The sequence below is a fragment of the Megachile rotundata genome, chromosome 14, assembly GCF_050947335.1.
Source record: "Megachile rotundata isolate GNS110a chromosome 14, iyMegRotu1, whole genome shotgun sequence".
Taxonomy (NCBI): domain Eukaryota; kingdom Metazoa; phylum Arthropoda; class Insecta; order Hymenoptera; family Megachilidae; genus Megachile; species Megachile rotundata.
Genome location: NC_134996.1, coordinates 10,983,646 through 11,002,608, shown reverse-complemented (window position 1 = coordinate 11,002,608; position 18,963 = coordinate 10,983,646). Strand labels below are relative to the sequence as shown.

At 33.3% G+C, this 18,963-nt stretch overlaps 5 protein-coding genes across 6 annotated transcripts; 2 read left to right on the top strand and 3 right to left on the bottom strand.

The window, feature by feature from the left end:
* Nucleotides 1-168: 168 nt before the first annotated feature.
* On the bottom strand, nucleotides 169-3,219 carry Asciz (ASCIZ zinc finger protein). The gene is made up of 3 exons (XM_003699951.3): nucleotides 2,788-3,219; nucleotides 2,483-2,694; nucleotides 169-2,389 (listed from the first exon to the last, which is right to left on the bottom strand). Exons 1-3 carry the CDS (start codon nucleotides 3,067-3,069, stop codon nucleotides 1,234-1,236), a joined length of 1,650 nt encoding a protein of 549 aa, XP_003699999.2. The 5' UTR covers nucleotides 3,070-3,219; the 3' UTR covers nucleotides 169-1,233.
* Nucleotides 3,220-3,935: 716 nt separating this feature from the next.
* On the top strand, nucleotides 3,936-14,625 carry SPoCk (secretory pathway calcium atpase). 2 transcript variants are annotated; one of them, XM_003699948.3, is made up of 17 exons: nucleotides 3,936-4,239; nucleotides 5,183-5,334; nucleotides 7,021-7,221; nucleotides 7,294-7,383; nucleotides 7,460-7,557; nucleotides 7,917-8,175; nucleotides 8,250-8,586; nucleotides 8,662-9,050; nucleotides 9,146-9,302; nucleotides 9,373-9,543; nucleotides 9,627-9,942; nucleotides 10,007-10,192; nucleotides 10,264-10,411; nucleotides 10,482-10,577; nucleotides 10,662-10,803; nucleotides 10,870-10,962; nucleotides 13,745-14,625. In XM_003699948.3, the coding sequence occupies exons 2-17, from the start codon at nucleotides 5,233-5,235 to the stop codon at nucleotides 13,840-13,842; spliced, it is 2,883 nt and encodes a 960-aa protein (XP_003699996.2). In that variant the 5' UTR covers nucleotides 3,936-4,239; nucleotides 5,183-5,232; the 3' UTR covers nucleotides 13,843-14,625. The 2 variants fall into 2 exon arrangements, with proteins under 2 accessions (XP_003699996.2, XP_076395553.1); XM_076539438.1 differs by lacking the exons at nucleotides 3,936-4,239; nucleotides 5,183-5,334 and adding an exon at nucleotides 5,581-6,041.
* LOC105663634 (uncharacterized) lies at nucleotides 10,829-13,389 on the bottom strand. The gene is made up of 3 exons (XM_012293848.2): nucleotides 12,910-13,389; nucleotides 12,522-12,631; nucleotides 10,829-12,243 (listed from the first exon to the last, which is right to left on the bottom strand). The coding sequence occupies exons 1-3, from the start codon at nucleotides 12,925-12,927 to the stop codon at nucleotides 12,126-12,128; spliced, it is 246 nt and encodes an 81-aa protein (XP_012149238.1). The 5' UTR covers nucleotides 12,928-13,389; the 3' UTR covers nucleotides 10,829-12,125.
* A 153-nt stretch (nucleotides 14,626-14,778) lies between the features above and the next one.
* LOC100881227 (uncharacterized) lies at nucleotides 14,779-17,424 on the top strand. The gene is made up of 2 exons (XM_003700013.3): nucleotides 14,779-15,155; nucleotides 15,229-17,424. Exons 1-2 carry the CDS (start codon nucleotides 15,003-15,005, stop codon nucleotides 15,598-15,600), a joined length of 525 nt encoding a protein of 174 aa, XP_003700061.1. The 5' UTR covers nucleotides 14,779-15,002; the 3' UTR covers nucleotides 15,601-17,424.
* Nucleotides 15,196-18,406, bottom strand: B-gluc1 (beta-1,3-glucan recognition protein 1). Its single transcript, XM_003700012.3, has 8 exons — nucleotides 18,184-18,406; nucleotides 17,334-17,561; nucleotides 16,979-17,193; nucleotides 16,782-16,918; nucleotides 16,546-16,712; nucleotides 16,093-16,421; nucleotides 15,928-16,029; nucleotides 15,196-15,781 (listed from the first exon to the last, which is right to left on the bottom strand). The coding sequence occupies exons 1-8, from the start codon at nucleotides 18,404-18,406 to the stop codon at nucleotides 15,680-15,682; spliced, it is 1,503 nt and encodes a 500-aa protein (XP_003700060.2). The 3' UTR covers nucleotides 15,196-15,679.
* Between the last annotated feature and the right edge of the window lie 557 nt (nucleotides 18,407-18,963).

The window sequence follows — 18,963 nt, the reverse complement described above, 5'->3', positions numbered from 1 at the left end:
AAATGTCATTTTAACCTTTAGTAACAAGTGTGAGTAAAATAGTAGCTTAAATTGATTGCGATACGGTTCTAAACGAAAAACTAAGGATTTTAACTTTTATATGTACATTTTGATGTAAAGCCATAAAGTAAAGCACTGGTTGGGATTTTAGTTATAATTCGAACACAGTTGTTAAACAAAAACAATATTTTAATAGTTATTGTAACAATGTTACTTGTACAGTTTCTGATTACATGTTCCATTTCTTTGTAAATGTTGAAACTTTCAACTGAACAGTTAGATTTTGAAGTAGACCAGATCTTCTATGTATTTTTCTATTTAAGGGGAGATGTATTCCCCTTAAACAAGGTTGTAATTATACAAACTGAGGAACAAATATGTTTTTCTAAACAGTATAGTAACAATATATCTTATACAAAAAATCAGGTTCTCAAAAAGTTGCCTTTGTATGTGACATGTGAAAGATTTCAAATATTTAAATCTAGAAGTTACGTCTATTTACATGTATTAAAAGATAAATTGCATTGAACATTTCTAAAACCCATATTCTAATACTATAATAAAATATTTTATATCTTCATACTATATATTGTGAACGCATTTTGAAGTTGGTGGATTGATACCTACAATGAAGAATGGTTTTTAATGTACACCATTAGTAGTAATGTCATATTTTATATTTACATTAAAATTTTTTTATACAACAATTCATAATTATTATTAATTTATAAATCTTTAGATTTAATAATTTATGTTAGATATGAAATAATTTGAAAAGATATTATTATAAAGAATTTATTGAAAATTTTACGTGTTATTTTCTTTTTATAATATAAATTAATAATTAGTAACATTTTTCATTGTGCAGGTTTATACAATTAATGGATTTGGTAATAAGTTACTTATAGTACAATTATATATTGCCTATAATGTGTATTTTTTTATTTTATTAATACACATATAAACAACTTTTTAAAACTTAATATAATCTTTAAAAAATGCAGTTCTCAATTAAGGCATATAGTATTTCATCAACAAATTGCACATACACAGGAACTTAAACAAATTAATTTATAATAAAATATAAAAAATACCAAAGTATTAAATAACAATATGACAAAATTAAGTCTTAAATCTAACAAATGCAAGTTATTTTTACTTTATGTTTAAAAGGCTTTTCTCAGATATCAGTTGTTACATTTTCATTTAGTATTAAAAAAATGAAATGTTTTATTATTGAAGACTTTCAAAGATACTAAGTAAGTCAGTTTGTGTTTCAGTATGACTAATTTGAGTACTTAACCAGGAACGACAAGCACCTATCGAGATATTGCAACCTGTTTCGCATAGCAAGGATTTTGTTTGCGTTTCAGCGGAAACGGTAGTATCCTCGAGCTGAGTCCATGCTGTTTGCGTTTGAATATTTGATAATCCCAGATCAGATGGTAATATTTCATTACAAGTTTGAGTGCATGTATTACTATATAACAGTTCCATGTTATCGAGATTGTTCGTAGTTTGCGTTTCAATGGTAGAACTCAAAGTAAATGATCTGGATAAGGTATCCGAATCAAAAAACGATTGGGAATACGCTTGTTCTGTCTGAGTTTCTATACTACTAAATTTGTCATCAAAAGTTTTGTCTGTAAGCATGGGATCTGACCGTGATATGCTGTTTGAGGATACAAAAGAGTATCCTCCAACAACTGATGATGTTTCCTCAGCATAAGGTAATGTCATTAGTGCAACTGTACTCTTTGGAACACATTGTATCAGTGGATTTGTATTATGATCATAAAATGTTTCAAACTCCGTTTGAGTAACATTATCATTGAGAACTTCAAACATATCTTTCTCAGGTATAGTTTGTGTACCTGATGTACTTTTATCTTCCCAAAAATCATGTAGCCCATCATCATGACGAAGTGGCAATGGACTATTAGGAAATAAATTTGTAGGTGTAAAATTGCCAAGATTAAGATCTTCTTTTAACAATGTACAATCAGAATTTTGTGACACAGAGCTTTTTCTATGCTTATGAATTCTTAGTGCATTCTTAAATATTTGAGAAGCTGCTGTAGTCTGTGTCTCCATAGATATTACATTTTGCCTAATCTTTTGAGATATGTTTGTTTGAGTCTGTTTAGACATTTCACGTTTTCCATTATGACAGTGACTATTATTATGTTTTGATGGACTTAATATTCGTCTATTCCTTTTATGTTCATCAGTCTGTACACCAATATCTGAAGTAAGCTTACGCACTGAATTATTACCATGATTAGATATTTTATTCTCACTTTGATTTGTTGGTAAAATAGCAATTAATTTATTTATTTCTGTTTGACTAGTAGGTAAAATCATTCTTATCGTTTTTGAGCTTGTACGTCTGTAAAAATATTTAAATTATGATGTAAACTAATGATTATAATCTAATATAACAATGAAATATTGAGATACTTGTCTTTTATGATAAATTTACCTTAAAGAATTTTTATATTTGTTATTTATAGTATGTAATGATCGTTTTGCATGTGTAAGTAATGCCTCATAAGAAGTGTAAGTTTTTGAGCATGAACATGTAAATTCAATTCCACATACTCTCATATGTCCTTCTTTAGCTGCTTCAGTAGAAAAACTCTTGTCGCAGTGGGTACATGCATATGTCTTTTTTGCATGTACTTTAAGATAATGCTAAATATGCATTGGTAAAGGCATACATAATTAAATTTAATCATTTCATAAATCAATGCTGCAATAAATAATAGTTTATAACATAGGACTAACCTGCTTAAGATATTTCATGCTATTAAAATGTCTTTCGGCATTTGGAGCGTAAATACAAGATTCCACAGGACAATGATATTGAACATTTTCTTTGATTGCTTTATCTAAATTCTTACGTTGATGAACTTTAAGATCGTGTAAACGATATCGTGGTTTATTTTTAAATACAAGACCACACTTGTCGCATTTAATATTATTCGTTATCACGCTAAGCTCTTCCGCCGATGGACAAATAATTTTAACACATTTTGAGACATTTTCTACCGGTTTTACTTTTTCCATTAGAGGTTATCTTTGTGCTGCAGTTGAAAATGTATACAAATTACCGCTCATATAAATTGATCCAATCGATCCAAACAAGCGCACACAGCGCCGCCGCGTTTCTTAGAGCAATTAAATGATGTTCGAAATGGATATATAAAATTCAAATTTTGTTAATTGATTCCTTTCTGTTTTGTAATAAAGGGTAGTAAATGGAATTGTATGTCAGTATAAACCTAAGTATATTCTGACACGTCTCATTGTCAGTTTCAAGTAGTGTAATTTTTCAATTGGTATTTAGAAAAACTATATAAATCCTACAGTAATAGTAGAGCGCTTCATATGGTCTCCTTGCGTCTTTGTTTAATCACACATGCGCAATAAAGTATGGATATTTTTTATATATATTCATATATTATAGGTATGGTGATAAAATTATATTCAATATATATTTAAGAAAACTCAACAATTAGGAAGTAATAAGGCTTCGTATTATCTTATGTCGATATTTTCAAAATAAAACGCGTACTGCCGGTCGATGAGCAACTGCGCATGCGGAATTAGATAAGGATACAATGGTTTTTATCATAAACCTAAGAATATAAAGACAGAACATATACGGGAGGGATAATTTACAAATGCACAGCTAATTCAACATAATAACACATTCGTTTGTAATATCGAAAATTTCTGTATACTTTTGATATAAAAATTTGAAACGTATGTACTATATTATAATCGTCACGAATGCAAGGTATATGCCAATTTGGAAACTCAGCAGTTTAAGGTCGTCGTACGCTGGATCGACACAGTATGCTCTACTTCTCACACACATATACCGCAAGCACACACACACGTGAACATATGTAAACCTCTACATATATAGCTGCTTTCCCAGATCAGTACACCAGTACAGTTCAAGTAGCGCTGTTCGTTACATCGCTCTACTTGTCATTAAGTGATTATACATGAATCATACTTTGTGTTTTTAACGTTTTTGTACAACAATTACATATCTTTTGTATAAAATAAAGTTATTCAACTGCTTCGAAACGCAGTTTCAAGTCCAGTATAATTATATGAAATTTGCGCTTTGTGAATAATTTATCGTGTGTATTTTACTTCGTAGTACATCACAGTTCAATCCTTCAACCCGCCTCGGATATTAGCAAGTTTACCCGATCTTTAAGGGTAGGAGAATTTTATATTTTATATATAATTGTTACTTTCATTCGTATTTTATGAAATCTACAAATTTTTACTCGTTCATGTGCATTCACTGACAACGTCGCTATTGATTTGTAGTAACGAATGCCGCGTAATACGTGTCTGTTTGATTACAAATTATAGGGGCATGCTCTATCATTGAAACGAATAGCTTTATTGTATTATGATGGAGCTTCCGACAGATTCACTTTAATCAATAGGAATCTTACAAATTACATAAGCGTAGTTTTCATTTGATTTTTATTAGCGTTTGCAAAATAGTTAAATAATTATAGTTGATATTGTCCATTTATTTTTTCAAAACAGCACCATACATTTTCATAGAGAAATACATAAATTAAAAAATTAAAAAATTTGAAGTTTTCATATTTAATTTTTCAAAATTGTACATAAGTGGAAGGCTCCTCCCTCCACATTATTTTTTATTCGAAGGAAGTCTAATTTATATCCAATATTGCAATTCCCATTGTACATTGTTTGTACCAAATAATTTAATTATTAATTTATTGACTTAAATATTTTCGTGTTACAAAATTATTTATAGTCATCATAACTATTACTACTGTAAGATGATTCGAACGGTATGATTTAAAACTCGGTCTAACAACAAAATGTTGAAATCTTTTAAGTTCGTCTTGCGAACGTGCCAACTAACCTACTCCAGTAAAACAATAAAATTCTTTTCGCTTATTCGAAAATACTCGATTGTCAAGGATCATTAAATATTTTTCATTCGACCTTCGCGTGACTGGAAATTAACAGTACCTACACTTAACTGGCATATACGACAAAGCCACACGTAAAAAGATGTCAAACATAATTATGTTTAACATAGATTACGCAAAAAATATATAATAACAATAATTTTCTTTCAAATTGGGAAATAACTATTGTGTCGTGGTATTAGTTGCCGGTAACAGGAAGGTGATAAAGAGGAAAGAACGTCATTTCGGAGAAATGAAAGACACATCGAATAAAAAATATGAACAATTTTTCGACGAAAATGAACTGGACGCCTCCAGCGACAAGGAGCGAAGTGAAAATGCAGCAGTAAAGGAGGTAAAAATGTTTTTAAATTAATATTACGTTATCGAATAATTCACATTGGTTACTTTTTAAATATTTTTATTAAATATATACGATGCGAACAAGTTGACAATGTTTACAGTAATATAGTTTACATGAAATATGTAAATAGAAATCTGGAACAATTTGAAAGGTTCATTGTAACTGTGGTGTCTTCAAATGTTTCGGTATCGATCGAATGCTACCCTGCCAACAGCACCTGCCAGGCTTTCAATTGTTACCTGTAGATTTGTAATAGGCCAATAACATTCTGTTTTCTTTTGTCACTAATGTACTGTCTTCATAATTATCAAGATGAGGAGTCGCGAAGTTCTTATCAATTTTAGTTCAAATAACTTTTTAGCGACAAAAGACAACGCGCGAGCATTTCGAAATATAAGCGGTAAATGTGAATGTCTTGATCTAAGGTAACGAAGTTAATGATGTAGTCTTGAACATTCCACAAAAAACGATCGATAATTGGCAACATGAAAAATCGTAAATCAGACCATAAATGTAGGAGTTCTAAAGCTCACAAAACCTTGTAATTGCTAAATGATCGAACTGGAATTCCACGATCTAGGAATAAGTTTGTATGGTCGAAAGTACTGGAACCAACTGGAACACTGTTCTGGACTTTATACCAGACAATGGTTCCAAATGTAATAACATAAAATAAAAATCGGGTACATTATTTGAAAGTAAGTTATCATTTGAACATAATATTTTTTTATCCGTATCACGAGTCAAACACTTGAGTAAAGATTGATAAGTACAATTTAGCAGAGTACTTAATATGTAATACTTACTAAGTATCATTAACATCCTAATTTTTTTTTTCGATCCACATAAATATATGTATATATCGTTACACCACGTGTTCAAGATTAAATAATTTTATTAAAAATTTATATATGCATTTTAACGTTGGCATTCTGTGAATTTTGTGAAGGTTAGAATGTGCGTTATATGTATTAACAGCTTTATATGAATAATGAGATACAATTCTTAATAAAAATGTTAATCACTAGATATTTTTGATCTTTCTTATACTTACCTGCTGTACGAATATCTTATTGTGATAAAAACAACATTTACATGCTGTAATATCAACAGAACATTTGACTCACATGTCATGAACCTAAACATTAGTTTGACATTTAATTATTTTTTATTTTATAAACTGGAAACGTATTTAATACAGCTATATTTTATAACAGATATATAATCATATTTACTTTTGGTATATTATATAAATAAATAAATGAAGAATTGAATATATGCATGTTATAAAAATTAAAAAATTTTGCAATAAAATTAATGGTATATCAATATGATGTGATTACATCTTTACAACTAGTTTTTAAAATAATACATTTTTATTTTACAATAAATAAAAACTTTGATGTAAAGATTAAATAACTAAAAAAAAAATATGGAGAGATGAATATTAGGTTGGTGCACATGGAATATCAAATTTTGAAGATATTATCATATATAATAAGATATTAGATATGGTATTATCAGTTTAAAGATTAAATTTTGAAAATGAATGACATAAACCATTTGTTAGTACTCTTAACAAAAAAAGCTGGTTAGCAATTATTAGAAACAGCAGTTAATTTCAAAATTTAACATTAAATACGTAATAATCTAATAAATAATTTTTTTAAATTAAAGGATACAGAATCAAAACCAGAGATGTGGTTAACAACAGCAGAAGCAGCCAGCCTTGGCGCAGAAGAAGTTGCAGCAAGGCTACACGTTGATGTCAGAACAGGACTCTGGTGGCAGGAGGCTGATCATCGAAGACAATTAGTAGGATTCAATGAATTTAGTGTTAAAGAAGAAGAACCAACATGGAAGAAATATCTTGAACAGGTATATTTGATATAGCTTCTTTATATGATTACAGTAATCATACAATAATCATATTTTATAAATTTTTTTCAGTTTAAAAATCCTTTAATTCTACTATTACTTGGTTCTGCTTTTGTTAGTGTTTGTATGAAGCAATTTGATGATGCTGTCAGTATTACAGTGGTAAGTGATAATTCCACATTGTATTTTATATAATTTATATTCAAAAATACCTAATTGATGATATATATTCTTCTAGGCTATCATAATAGTGGTAACAGTTGCATTTGTACAAGAATACCGCTCTGAAAAATCTTTAGAAGAATTAAATAAATTGGTGCCACCAGCTTGTCACTGGTAAATATAAGTTTACATTTATATTAAATCAATATTTTGCAATGTTATATTGAATATCAGTTAAAATGCTTCAGTAGTATTTATTTTAATTAACATTTCCTTTAGAATTATGGTCCTTGGAGGATAAATTAACCCTTTGTATGGAGCATTCCTTTGCCTTGTTAGAAAAGAAGATATAATATCCAATTCCAATCAGTAGATCAGTAAGGTGAAATTTACTTGCCATAACCATTTGTTTACCAAAGATTGGTTAATAGGTTCAGGATGGAAGTTAGACTCACTTTTTCTTACAATGTACAAGAATGTCTGAAAGTTAGCTTTTATGACCCTATAATAATTTCGTAATATTTTGTTTACAGCTTACGAGAGGGTCGTTTAGAAACATTTCTCGCTCGCAATTTAGTTCCTGGTGACGTAGTTTATTTAAATATTGGGGATAGAGTTCCTGCAGATATCAGGATATTTGAAGCAATAGATTTAGCAATTGATGAGAGTAGTTTTACTGGAGAAACAGAACCAGCGCAAAAATCAACAGCCCCATTGCTTAAAACTAATGGAATGACAACAAAAAGGAATATTGCATTTATGGGTACATTAGTGCGTTGTGGAAATGGAAAAGTTAGTTGGATAAATTTTTAAAAGAATAAAATACATTTGTAATTTTAGTTGTGTTAAAGACAAGTATTTTATAGGGTATAGTAGTGAACACCGGAGAAAAGAGTGAATTTGGTGAGGTGTTTTCTATGATGCAAGCGGAAGAAGCTCCAAAGACACCGCTCCAAAGAAGTATGGATATCTTAGGCACTCAGTTATCCTTGTATTCATTTTGTATCATTGGTATTATTATGCTTCTTGGCTGGATCCAAGGCAAAGCAATACTTGAGATGTTTACGATCAGCGTAAGTTTAGCGGTAGCAGCTATACCAGAAGGTTTGCCGATCGTGGTAACCGTAACGTTAGCATTGGGTGTTATGAGAATGGCGAAAAGAAAAGTTATTGTAAAGAAATTACCAACAGTTGAAACACTTGGTAAGTGAACATATAACATACTTGCATAATATTTATCGAATCCAAATGTATAAATATTTTGTCGCGAATGCGTAGGTTGCGTGAATGTGATATGTTCTGATAAAACTGGTACTATCACGAAGAACGAGATGACTGCAACCATTCTGGTAACATCTGATGAATACATAGCTGATATTACTGGTGCTGGTTATAATGATAAAGGTGAAGTACGGATCCGAAAATGCGATAATTTTGACCTTGCGCGTACAGCTATCAGCAATATGCTGGAAGTAGCGTGTGTCTGCAATAACGCTATCATACAAAACGATACCTTGCTTGGTCAACCAACGGAAGGCGCATTGTTGGCATTGACAATGAAATATGGAATGTATGGAGTTGCTGATAAATATCTACGATTACAAGAATATCCATTTTCATCCGAGCAAAAGATGATGGCTGTGAAATGCGCACCGAAATATGGAGAGGTAAAATAACGTTTCAATGTATGTAATTTTCTCTTAATTATATTACTGTACAAAAGTTAATGTTCCCTTTATCTTTCCATTTTTGTATGTTACAGAATAGGCAAGAAGTATATTTTATAAAAGGTGCTGTGGAAAAGATTTTACCTCTATGTACCAAGTATTATGTTAATGGTCAAGTATGTCCTCTGAGCGAAAAGAAAGACGAAGAATTTTTAACGCAAGCCTATGACATTGGACAACAAGGATTAAGGGGTATTTTTCAATACTCATAATTATGCCATTATAATAATATTTTTACTTTATTATTTATACATATTTACAGTAATTGGATTAGCACGTGGAACATCATTACAAGATTTAGCATACGTTGGTCTCGTGGGTATATGCGATCCTCCACGACCGCATGTTCGTGAATCGATAACAACTTTGATAAACAGCGGTGTTAAAGTCAAAATGGTTACTGGCGATGCAAAAGAAACTGCATCAGCGATAGGTATGACGTCAGTTTATAATATGCATCTATACTTTATAAGGATCCTGCGTGAACAGCATACGAAATTTGATTTTTTCCTTTAGCAAGTATGATTGGGCTAGATGTACTTCATTCACGAGTAATTTCCGGAGACGAGATTGACTTAATGTCTGAGCACCAATTAGAGCAATGTATTAATAATGTCAGTGTATTTTATCGAGTCACACCTAAACATAAATTATGTATCGTAAAAGCACTGCAAAGAGAAGGAAACATAGTAGGCATGACTGGTGATGGTGTGAATGATGGAGTCGCTTTAAAAAAAGCAGACATTGGTATAGCTATGGGTAAAAACGGTACCGACGTTTGTAAAGAAGCTGCGGACATGATTTTAGTGGATGATGACTTTGGGGCTATTATGTATGTATTTATTTTTTGTTTAATAGTCTTATCGTGTTCTTCTCTCATGACATGTTTTCTTTAGTGCCGCAATCGAAGAAGGAAAAGGAATTTTTCATAATATTCGAAATTTTGTAAGATTTCAATTAAGTACCAGCATAGCTGCCCTTTCTCTAATCGCTCTCGCTACTTTGATGGGCATACCAAATCCTTTAAATGCAATGCAAATCCTTTGGATTAATATCATTATGGATGGTCCACCTGCTCAAAGGTATCTCGATAATCAGAAAAACCGTTCAATGTATTATAAGATAATGTTAACATGTACGCATGTTTGTGCAGTCTTGGTGTTGAACCAGTTGATAAAGACGTGTTGAAACAAAAACCACGTAACACAAAAGAACCAATGATCACACGACATCTAATTGTTAACGTGTTGTTGTCAGCCATTATTATCATCCTTGGTACTTTATGGGTTTATAATAGGGAGGTATGAAATGATTTCACTGCGAATAAATATTTACTTGCAAACAATTACTGTATCTTTTACTTTTAACTAGATGACGACCGATGGGAGTACTGCAAGGGATACAACCATGACATTTACATGTTTCGTTTTCTTTGATATGTTTAATGCTCTGAGTTGTAGGTCACAGGTAAAGCAACAGTTTCTAATATTATAAATAACGACGATATATACAGGTAAAGAAGACTATAATATTTTTGCAAATATGTTTCAGACGAAGTCAATATTCACTATTGGTTTGTGGAGCAATAAAATGTTCCTGGTAGCCGTAACGTTATCAGTAATAGGACAAATGTTGGTAATTTACTTTCCACCGTTACAACGAGTTTTTCAAACTGAAGCACTTTCGGCAAAGGGTACGTATTTAAATCGTGAAAAATATTGTCGTGTTAAACAAAAATTTATTGTTATATTGTTAACAGATATCTTGTTCCTCGTCGCACTCACGTCAAGCGTTTTCGTAATTAGCGAGATAAAGAAGTTTATAGAGAGGCAACTTTACAGGCGACGTGCAGGTACACAATATTACAATAAATCTGAAATGGATTTTGTATGACAGTTGCAGTCTGCCGAAGATAAGGCGGACAAGGATCATTTGGAATAAAATACCCAACACATCGTACTGGTAGTAGTCATTCGTTCGTTTATCAACATTATCTCGCTATACACATGACTATGCTTGCACATTTGTAAACTTGTATGTGCACTTGTCACAAAACGAACATGCTTCGCGTTCTCCACGCGTTTAATTAAGATTTACAAATGACTGCGTTTTTAAACATTTACAAATTTTCGGACTCTCTGAGGTTACGATAGGTGGATTTTTAGGATTAGAATTAGCCGTTTCTCGACTTCACGGTGAACTATCGATATTGAACACATTTTGAGACTCTAAGCACATTCCACACATTTTTCGTAGAGAACGGAAGAATTTTAATGATAGTACTCGCAATCGTATTCATTGGGATAGTATACGCGAAATGTCGGATTTCGAAAATAGAAAGCTAGGCACGTTTTGATGACATAAAACTATTGGAAGCTTCAAAACTTCAAAGTGTATTACATAAGTACTGTTTTATGGTACTTTTATGTCATCATATTGCATTATACTTAATATTTTGATATCCAGCATTTCACGTAAAACAACCTAATAGTAATCTTCGCATCAACCATGATATTGTTCTGTCTAATACGTCTTTTCTAATCTTTTACTAAATCAATTTGTCGTTCGAAACATGTCTCTTACTGATTTTTACTATTGTCTGTATCCGTTTGGGTCGCGTAATTATAGAACGTATTAACAGTTAATAAAACATAATCCGTGACGAAGAAACATATGTTTACGACGTAATTAAGTACACGAATCGATTGCATTTAAAACATACCAGTAATTATAATTGGAAAAATAAACGATCTTGTAATGTTCCTTACTTCCATTAAGAAACCTGATATGCTTCCGACAGCAAGGAAAAAAAATAAAAACATTTGTACTACAATTACCATATATTATATAATATAAATTCTTCGTATATTTGCAAATGGTAAAAAGTTTCTTGCAATCGGAAGCAAAGTCGTGTGTATGTATTGTGGTATCTATTTGCAAACTATCACCCTCTACAGTAACAATTGCAGCTCATCGAAATATCAACAATTTGCATAGTGTAATGTAGGTGTCTTATTAATGGATTCCCTCGAGTGCGCTGTAAGTTTTATACTGGTATAGATCTGGTCCTCCATAGCCGTAGAGCAACTTCCCTCTGCCATTTTCGTCGTAGTATGGATAGCGGTACTTAGGCCTTTAAGCAGGTAAATAGTAATTGTATTTGGTCTCCTTTTACAAGTAGCTTGTATTGTAATTATTTGTACAGTCCTAATTTTTTAATTTCTTTAAATCAGGGATTCTCAAAGTCTCTTCCTTTTCAAAAGAGTAAATTTTACAATCATCTCAAAATCCAAGGTGATGTCCTACTTTGAGAGTCCCTATTTTAAATGACAATTTTCTTTTTTATACATCTATTTTTTCCTATAGTAATTGCTCGTTTGTTTTAGATGTCAGTACGCAAGATATCCTTACCTCTCAAAATATTGAAAGTTAGGTGCTTTCGGTTGTGCTATGGTAGCTGCGTTTTCCGCAATTAACCCAAGTAAAAACGTGACAATTGTCATTAGGATTATGGTCGTCCACTGAAAGTAGGTCAATTAATGTTAACCCGTAGAACTATGCAAAAAACCTGCTCATGTGTTTTACGTAATACATGTTTTCATAATGACTGCAAAATTCAGAGAAGAAAAAAGAGTATCGTTTTATGTGGCATGTGCACCGTAAGTGGGTCGAACAGTATTTTATCTACTTTACAAAGAATCTCTTTAAATAAATCCTCTTTAATGCGCAAACTGTTGCATACGATCTTTTTTAACAAAATTATCGATTTTTTTGTAACAGAATTTTTTAGTCTACTTACAGAAGCGTGTCTCGCCATTGTGATCACTGCAGGTTCAAACAATATTCGTTTGCCAAACGAAAGTTTGATACACCGTATTAGAGTGTTCGATTACGCTTTTGTTTATTGAAACGATGATTTCGATGGAAAAGAAGACGGAAGACACTACGGCCCGTACGATTGGCTCTTTCCGTTTTTCTGATTCCTTTTACCCTGGCTCATTCTGAAGTCCGGTACCGTTCTTCTTCCCCACCTTCTTCTTTCTTTGACGCCATCAAGTGAAAGTCGAACGGGACATACTGGACTTTGCGCGTTTCTGCACGTATACGCACCTGATGCCAGGATGAACAAGAACCTTGAAAATTGTACTCTGTTCCCCGAATTATCGAAAGCATTGGTGTCGAAATTACTCAAGGTCAAAAAAAGAATGATTTCAAAACATACATTATGACATAGTAATGTAACTAAAATTCAAGGATACTCTTTTGAACAAAATTTTATATTTTAATTTTGCAAAGATTTTATAAGTAAAGAGGTGATTATAAGAAATATATTTTTATTTTTCAGACTAGCTAGGCATACAGTCTTCGACATAGTCGATTGATTATTAAAGCCCCCTTTTTACAGTTAATTGATTAATTTTAATCGATGCGCTTTCACGCTGGCGTTCCCCATGGACCTTTGTATCCAATACCCATGCCGATCCTCTCGATGGCGAGCTCCCCATGGCGACCATTTTCCTGCTCGTATTTCACTCTTCTCTGTTTCCCGACGTCCGGATCAAAGTCCCATTCCGTCCGCTGTGAATCGCAGGTAATTGCAACTTCTTTTTAACTTTGACTTTCTTGTTCTTCAGAGTGTTATACTTGCCTCATGGATGAGCGGTATCCCCGCTACGTTATACTGAATCAGGTCGTGAATAAACGAGAAAATGTTAATGGATTCAGCTGCTGAGACGACGTGGTTGTCGGCGTGAAACAGCAAGAGACAAGTCAGAATTACCTGCAATGACACCGAAGTTGACTATAATCTTAGCTGTAAAATCCTCGGATGGCGGGCTGCTTGAAGAACAATTTAAATTTAATTTTCTAAGCTTTGAATTATCATGGAGAAGTTTTTGGTTAAAGAATGAGTTGTTAGTTAGACAAAGTATTCTTGTATGTGTTTTAAGTCTTCAGCATCCGCCATTCAATATCTAAGCATGATCATATTACAACCCTGTGCGATTGTTTGTATAGTCGGAACTGTATGTACGAGCATGTATGCAAAACTCATCTTTAGCTTTATATAATTATTTATTTGTTATGATTTTGTTGTTAGTACACGTTGACACTTTGACGGTAGCTTTTATACACATCTCTACTGAACAAGATTGTGTTTCAGTGTTTGAGTCATAGAGTATTTTCAAACTTTTAACACATTGAAGTCAATTAAAACAATTGTTTGAAAGAGCACGGAGCCTGAATAAATATTTTAAGCATCTGGTAAAATAAAAAGAGTTAACACACTGTGAGAAAATAAACTCTTGAATTAGTATCCAAGAGATTAAAGATAAGGTAAAAATCAGCAGTCAAAGTGTTAATATTATTATACTTTAATTATTGGATTCTTTAGATCAAAATTGTATGGTCAACAAAATATCTATAGTAAAAATTACAAATAAAAACAGTGTGTTGTACAATAAAATCAGTACCAAACTGACACCAAACTATTTCATTAAAATGTTAAGTATTTCAATACTTTATTTTTCTTTAATGTGAGTTTTGCATCTGTATTCCTCATACATACCACCAACTTATAAGATGCAAAAACAAAAGCCACTAATAGTTCTAACTACCAAATTACGAGGGAAATTCATATTGTCCCGGTAACACGTGGAACGACGGGCACGATGATCGCTGAACGAGCGCGGAATAACAACTAACTTATATTCACCTCTTCCAAAGACTCGCATACCGTGTAAGTAAGAAAGAAATCAGCGTGCATATCGGTCTGTCGCAATACCGCCAGTGAAAGTAAAAAAGATCGATCTCCGGTAACGAGAGGCGCGAGTCGTTTGAAAAAACTATGCTGTCTCTGATACCCCTATGAATAATAATTTGTGATCGATTACAATGTATTCCGTGCACGAAATCGTCACTCAACCCGAGGACATAAAGGTGGGTGAACACGATGAACGGAGTATTGCTTTCCACCAGTTCCTACCCGGAACGTCGAACAACAAAACTAGAATGCGCGTTAATCAGGCGTTGATATTAATCTTCGCGGTAAGTGGATTTACAGCGTTGGAATACAGTGCGTCATAAAAATGTTTCATAATTATTTTATTGCAAATAACAGCTGTGCATAATCGTCGAGTGCGGCGGTACAGTTTCGACTCGCGTGACCAGGACCATTCCCTTCAATTTGTTCCCGTCGAGATGGTCGAGCACGCTCAGAAACTTGTGGTCCAGTGGACGATTATGGGATTTGCCACGAAACAGCGCAGAATATTTCCTAAGGCTGGTAGCAGCTCCTGACACCAGGAAGAAGATGATGTTCGAGTTCAGACCCGACGACGGACCTCGTGCCTCGTACGCTTATCAAAGCCGCTATGGTTATCGCGGACAGTGGCTGATCGAGTTACTCGGTTCCGGTTTTCATCCTGACAGTGTACCTTTTCGACAACCCGTACCACTTTCTATGTTGGTTCCCCCAGCGCCTCCTCGGTGATAACACAATGTTCGATATAGTGAAACGAATAGCAGAATGCAAATGTATCTGAGTATAGTTCTTGAAGAGAGTACTGTCCTTAGACTGCCCATACTTTGACGTAGTCAATGTGGAGACCGTTATCGCCGGTTCGCCATGACTCTAGCCACTTGTCTTTAGCTTGGTAAAAGTCGTTGAGTGCCTGTAATTTTGTATTTTTGTAAAAATAGTTTCAAAGAATGTATTTAAAAAGATATATTTTGTACTAATGAATTTGTTTTTAAATTTAGTATCTTTCAAAATCAAAAGTGGTACACAGACTTTATTAGTTAAGTTTAACAAAATTACCTTTGGTGATAAATTTTTCCAAGGTTTCTCGTAATTGGTACTGTTGCAAATATTCGGGAAAATTATGTGACCTCCGACTGCTATTCCAAAGTTCAGATAAGCCTGTGATATTACATGACATAAGTAAACGAGTGATTGTATATTTTTGTACAGTTTTATACAAACCGGTGAATTGAACGACGTCGGCAATTGTTGTTCGCCATATTGCTCGTTGTCGACTTTAATCGTGACTTTACCAGGCTCCCACACCAAGTCGTAAACGTGATAACTGTCTGACCATAGTGTCGACGATTTTTTTGCCGAAAGACTCCACAGATTATGTTGTTTATTGTGATCAGAGCTGGTGATCATAAATCCACCACCCCTAAGAACGTGTCCGCTCAAATCTTGTCCGTCTTGCGTTTGGAGCGAAGGATTACCGGCTGAATGAGCTATTATGATCTCGTGGTATGATTTTGAAGCATCTTGCTTCTCTGCGCTTTCTAATGTGATCACTGAAACACACATTGAATATTTTAATCTGGTAATACTTGGATCAGATTATAATTTTAAATGTGTATGTGGACCACGTGTAGTTCACAGGTTACGAGACGCTCAGCATAGTCCCCTCGAACTTACAAGGATATATCCAGTCACCACGTGGTAGTTTAGCTCGAATCTCAATGCGACCATACGTAAAGAGGAAGGACGGTTTGCTATTTATACGTCCTGATATTATAGGCGGCAGGATGTAAACCGAGTGTCCCGTCTGCTTGCAGGTTTTTGTACCAATCTCGTCCGTGCATCTAGGAATAGAATTATCTTTAATATACCGATATTATATATATGTTGTAAATGGTTGTAATGATCTGTACTTCTCCAAATTTAGGTTTCCTTCGCGAATGAAGTTGTTTCCAAATACATCATCAGTGAGAGTCGGTCGAATATGCAAAACACCGTCCCAGGCATCTACGTTGCTCTTATTGTTCATGTAAACGACGAACTCGTAGTTCTATAGAAATAAGTTCTATTAATTCAGAGTATTCGATTAAACGAATAATACTCAACCTACCGGTGTATTAGAGAAGCGCTCTACGATCGTCCAGCGATTAGTGTCAAGCTTGTCGAATTGATCTTCGAACACCATTTGTCCTGGACAAATGTTTTGTGGCTTTATTTGAAGATCATTCTGATTGTACTCGAATACCTTGGTCGGAGATTGTTTAGCACATGAGATAGTATTTCCTTCATCGCTGCCCACAGGTGTTCCGTCGGCGTTGTAAAATGCTGAACGTGTTAAAAATCATATTTAAAATATCATCGATATTATTTAATCTAAATATACAGATTAAGTTCCTTGGTCAAGGTAATTGGAGGAACCAATCTGTATATTTACCATACATTATCATAGATTATGCGGTACTGACTGTTCACCACGTAGCTCTGGTCCAGCAAGTTGTAACCGAGACCATCATAAACGACGTGAATCCAGTAATAAATGATGTCGCCCCGTTTCAACCTTGTGGTTTTATCCTCGTACACCCATCGGCCATTGCGCGTTTTTATGATGTCCCTGGCGATGGTTCCTGCCTCGAGGCCTTCGAAATCCTCGTTGAATTTCACATGGTAGGCGACTAAACTGATGCCATCCTCATCTAAATATAAAACGTACTGTTCAGAGATTTACTGTGTACAAGAATTTGGATTGTTCTGTCTTCCTGTATTGCATCCTTGAGTCGTTGCTGATTCACACGCTATGTGTTTGAATTATGTTAATATTTATCCTTCGTTTTTTTCCGTGTTTTCTTATCGTTTTTTAGTAGTTGCATCTCTAACGCTATCTTAGGTCGCTGTAAAAGCCTGAGGTTGAAATTTGTAAATAGTGAGGATGTTTATCTTACTTTTATTTATATCTTTATATTACAAAATTACTGATATGCATGCGGTGAGATCATGCTACATGTATAGAGTACAAAAAGTCTGATTTTTAATACTTCAAATTTGCAATGAGTCAGAATGAGCGTGTGAATTGAAGGAGATTCATGAGCGAAAGCTTTTCGCGGAAAAATATCTTATTAACGCTATTTTTATACTCTAAAATTTTATCATATTCAAGTTCATATTTTTTAATTTTTTAACTCTGGAACTTTTTATAAATAATCGTTGTATCATCTTAAGCAAAAAAATTTATCTTGATATTCAGTTTGTACTAAATAGTAATGTACCAAACTGATTAAGTATTCTTTCCACGGTGTAAGAAGAATAACAAGTACTTACGTGGAATGGACATTCGCAATCCTTTCGGATAAAGCGGTTCTACGGTCGGTGTCGGAGGAACGAATCGTGCCGAATTTCCTTGTAGTACAATGGATAATAGAACTCCAAGAAAAAGTGAGATGGTCGATGGAGAGCTCATTGTGGCTACGTCCGATAACGATGTCGGTTTAAGGAAAACTGAGAGACGAGACCCCACTACCGATGGTTGCAAACTGGTTTTCATAAGTACACGTATTCATCTTCATATCACCAATCGGTTGAACCAATAGTTTTACAGTGATACTTAAAAATTGTATTCCTCAGATCAAAAAATATCATTTGCGCGTTAAAAGAAAGTCTGATGATTCAACTACGCGCGAATATTTCATTATCTCTATGTTATAATAAAATACACCCTTCTTCCTCATTTCATAGTAGTATGAAAGTATATTTCTCTTCTTAATCTCCTCTATTCTATTTTCAACGATTGAACTTGTAATACTTGGTTTTCTAGACAAATATAAAATAATAAGTTATAATTAATTATTAATAAAATATTAATATATGTACGGAACATATTGTATTGTAAAAAACTTGCCCCTGAAAAATACTTTTTCCAAACATCCTCCGTGGTCCAGGAAATTTGATATTCCGTCCATTCTACGTATCAGTTATATTAAATTTCACAACAAAGTTCCAAGCGAACTTCACGAATAACAAAGTGATTAATAACGGTGAATGATCAAGGTAAAATCCACTTACCTAGAAAGGATATAATCCTTTCGAATCCTCGATAATTAA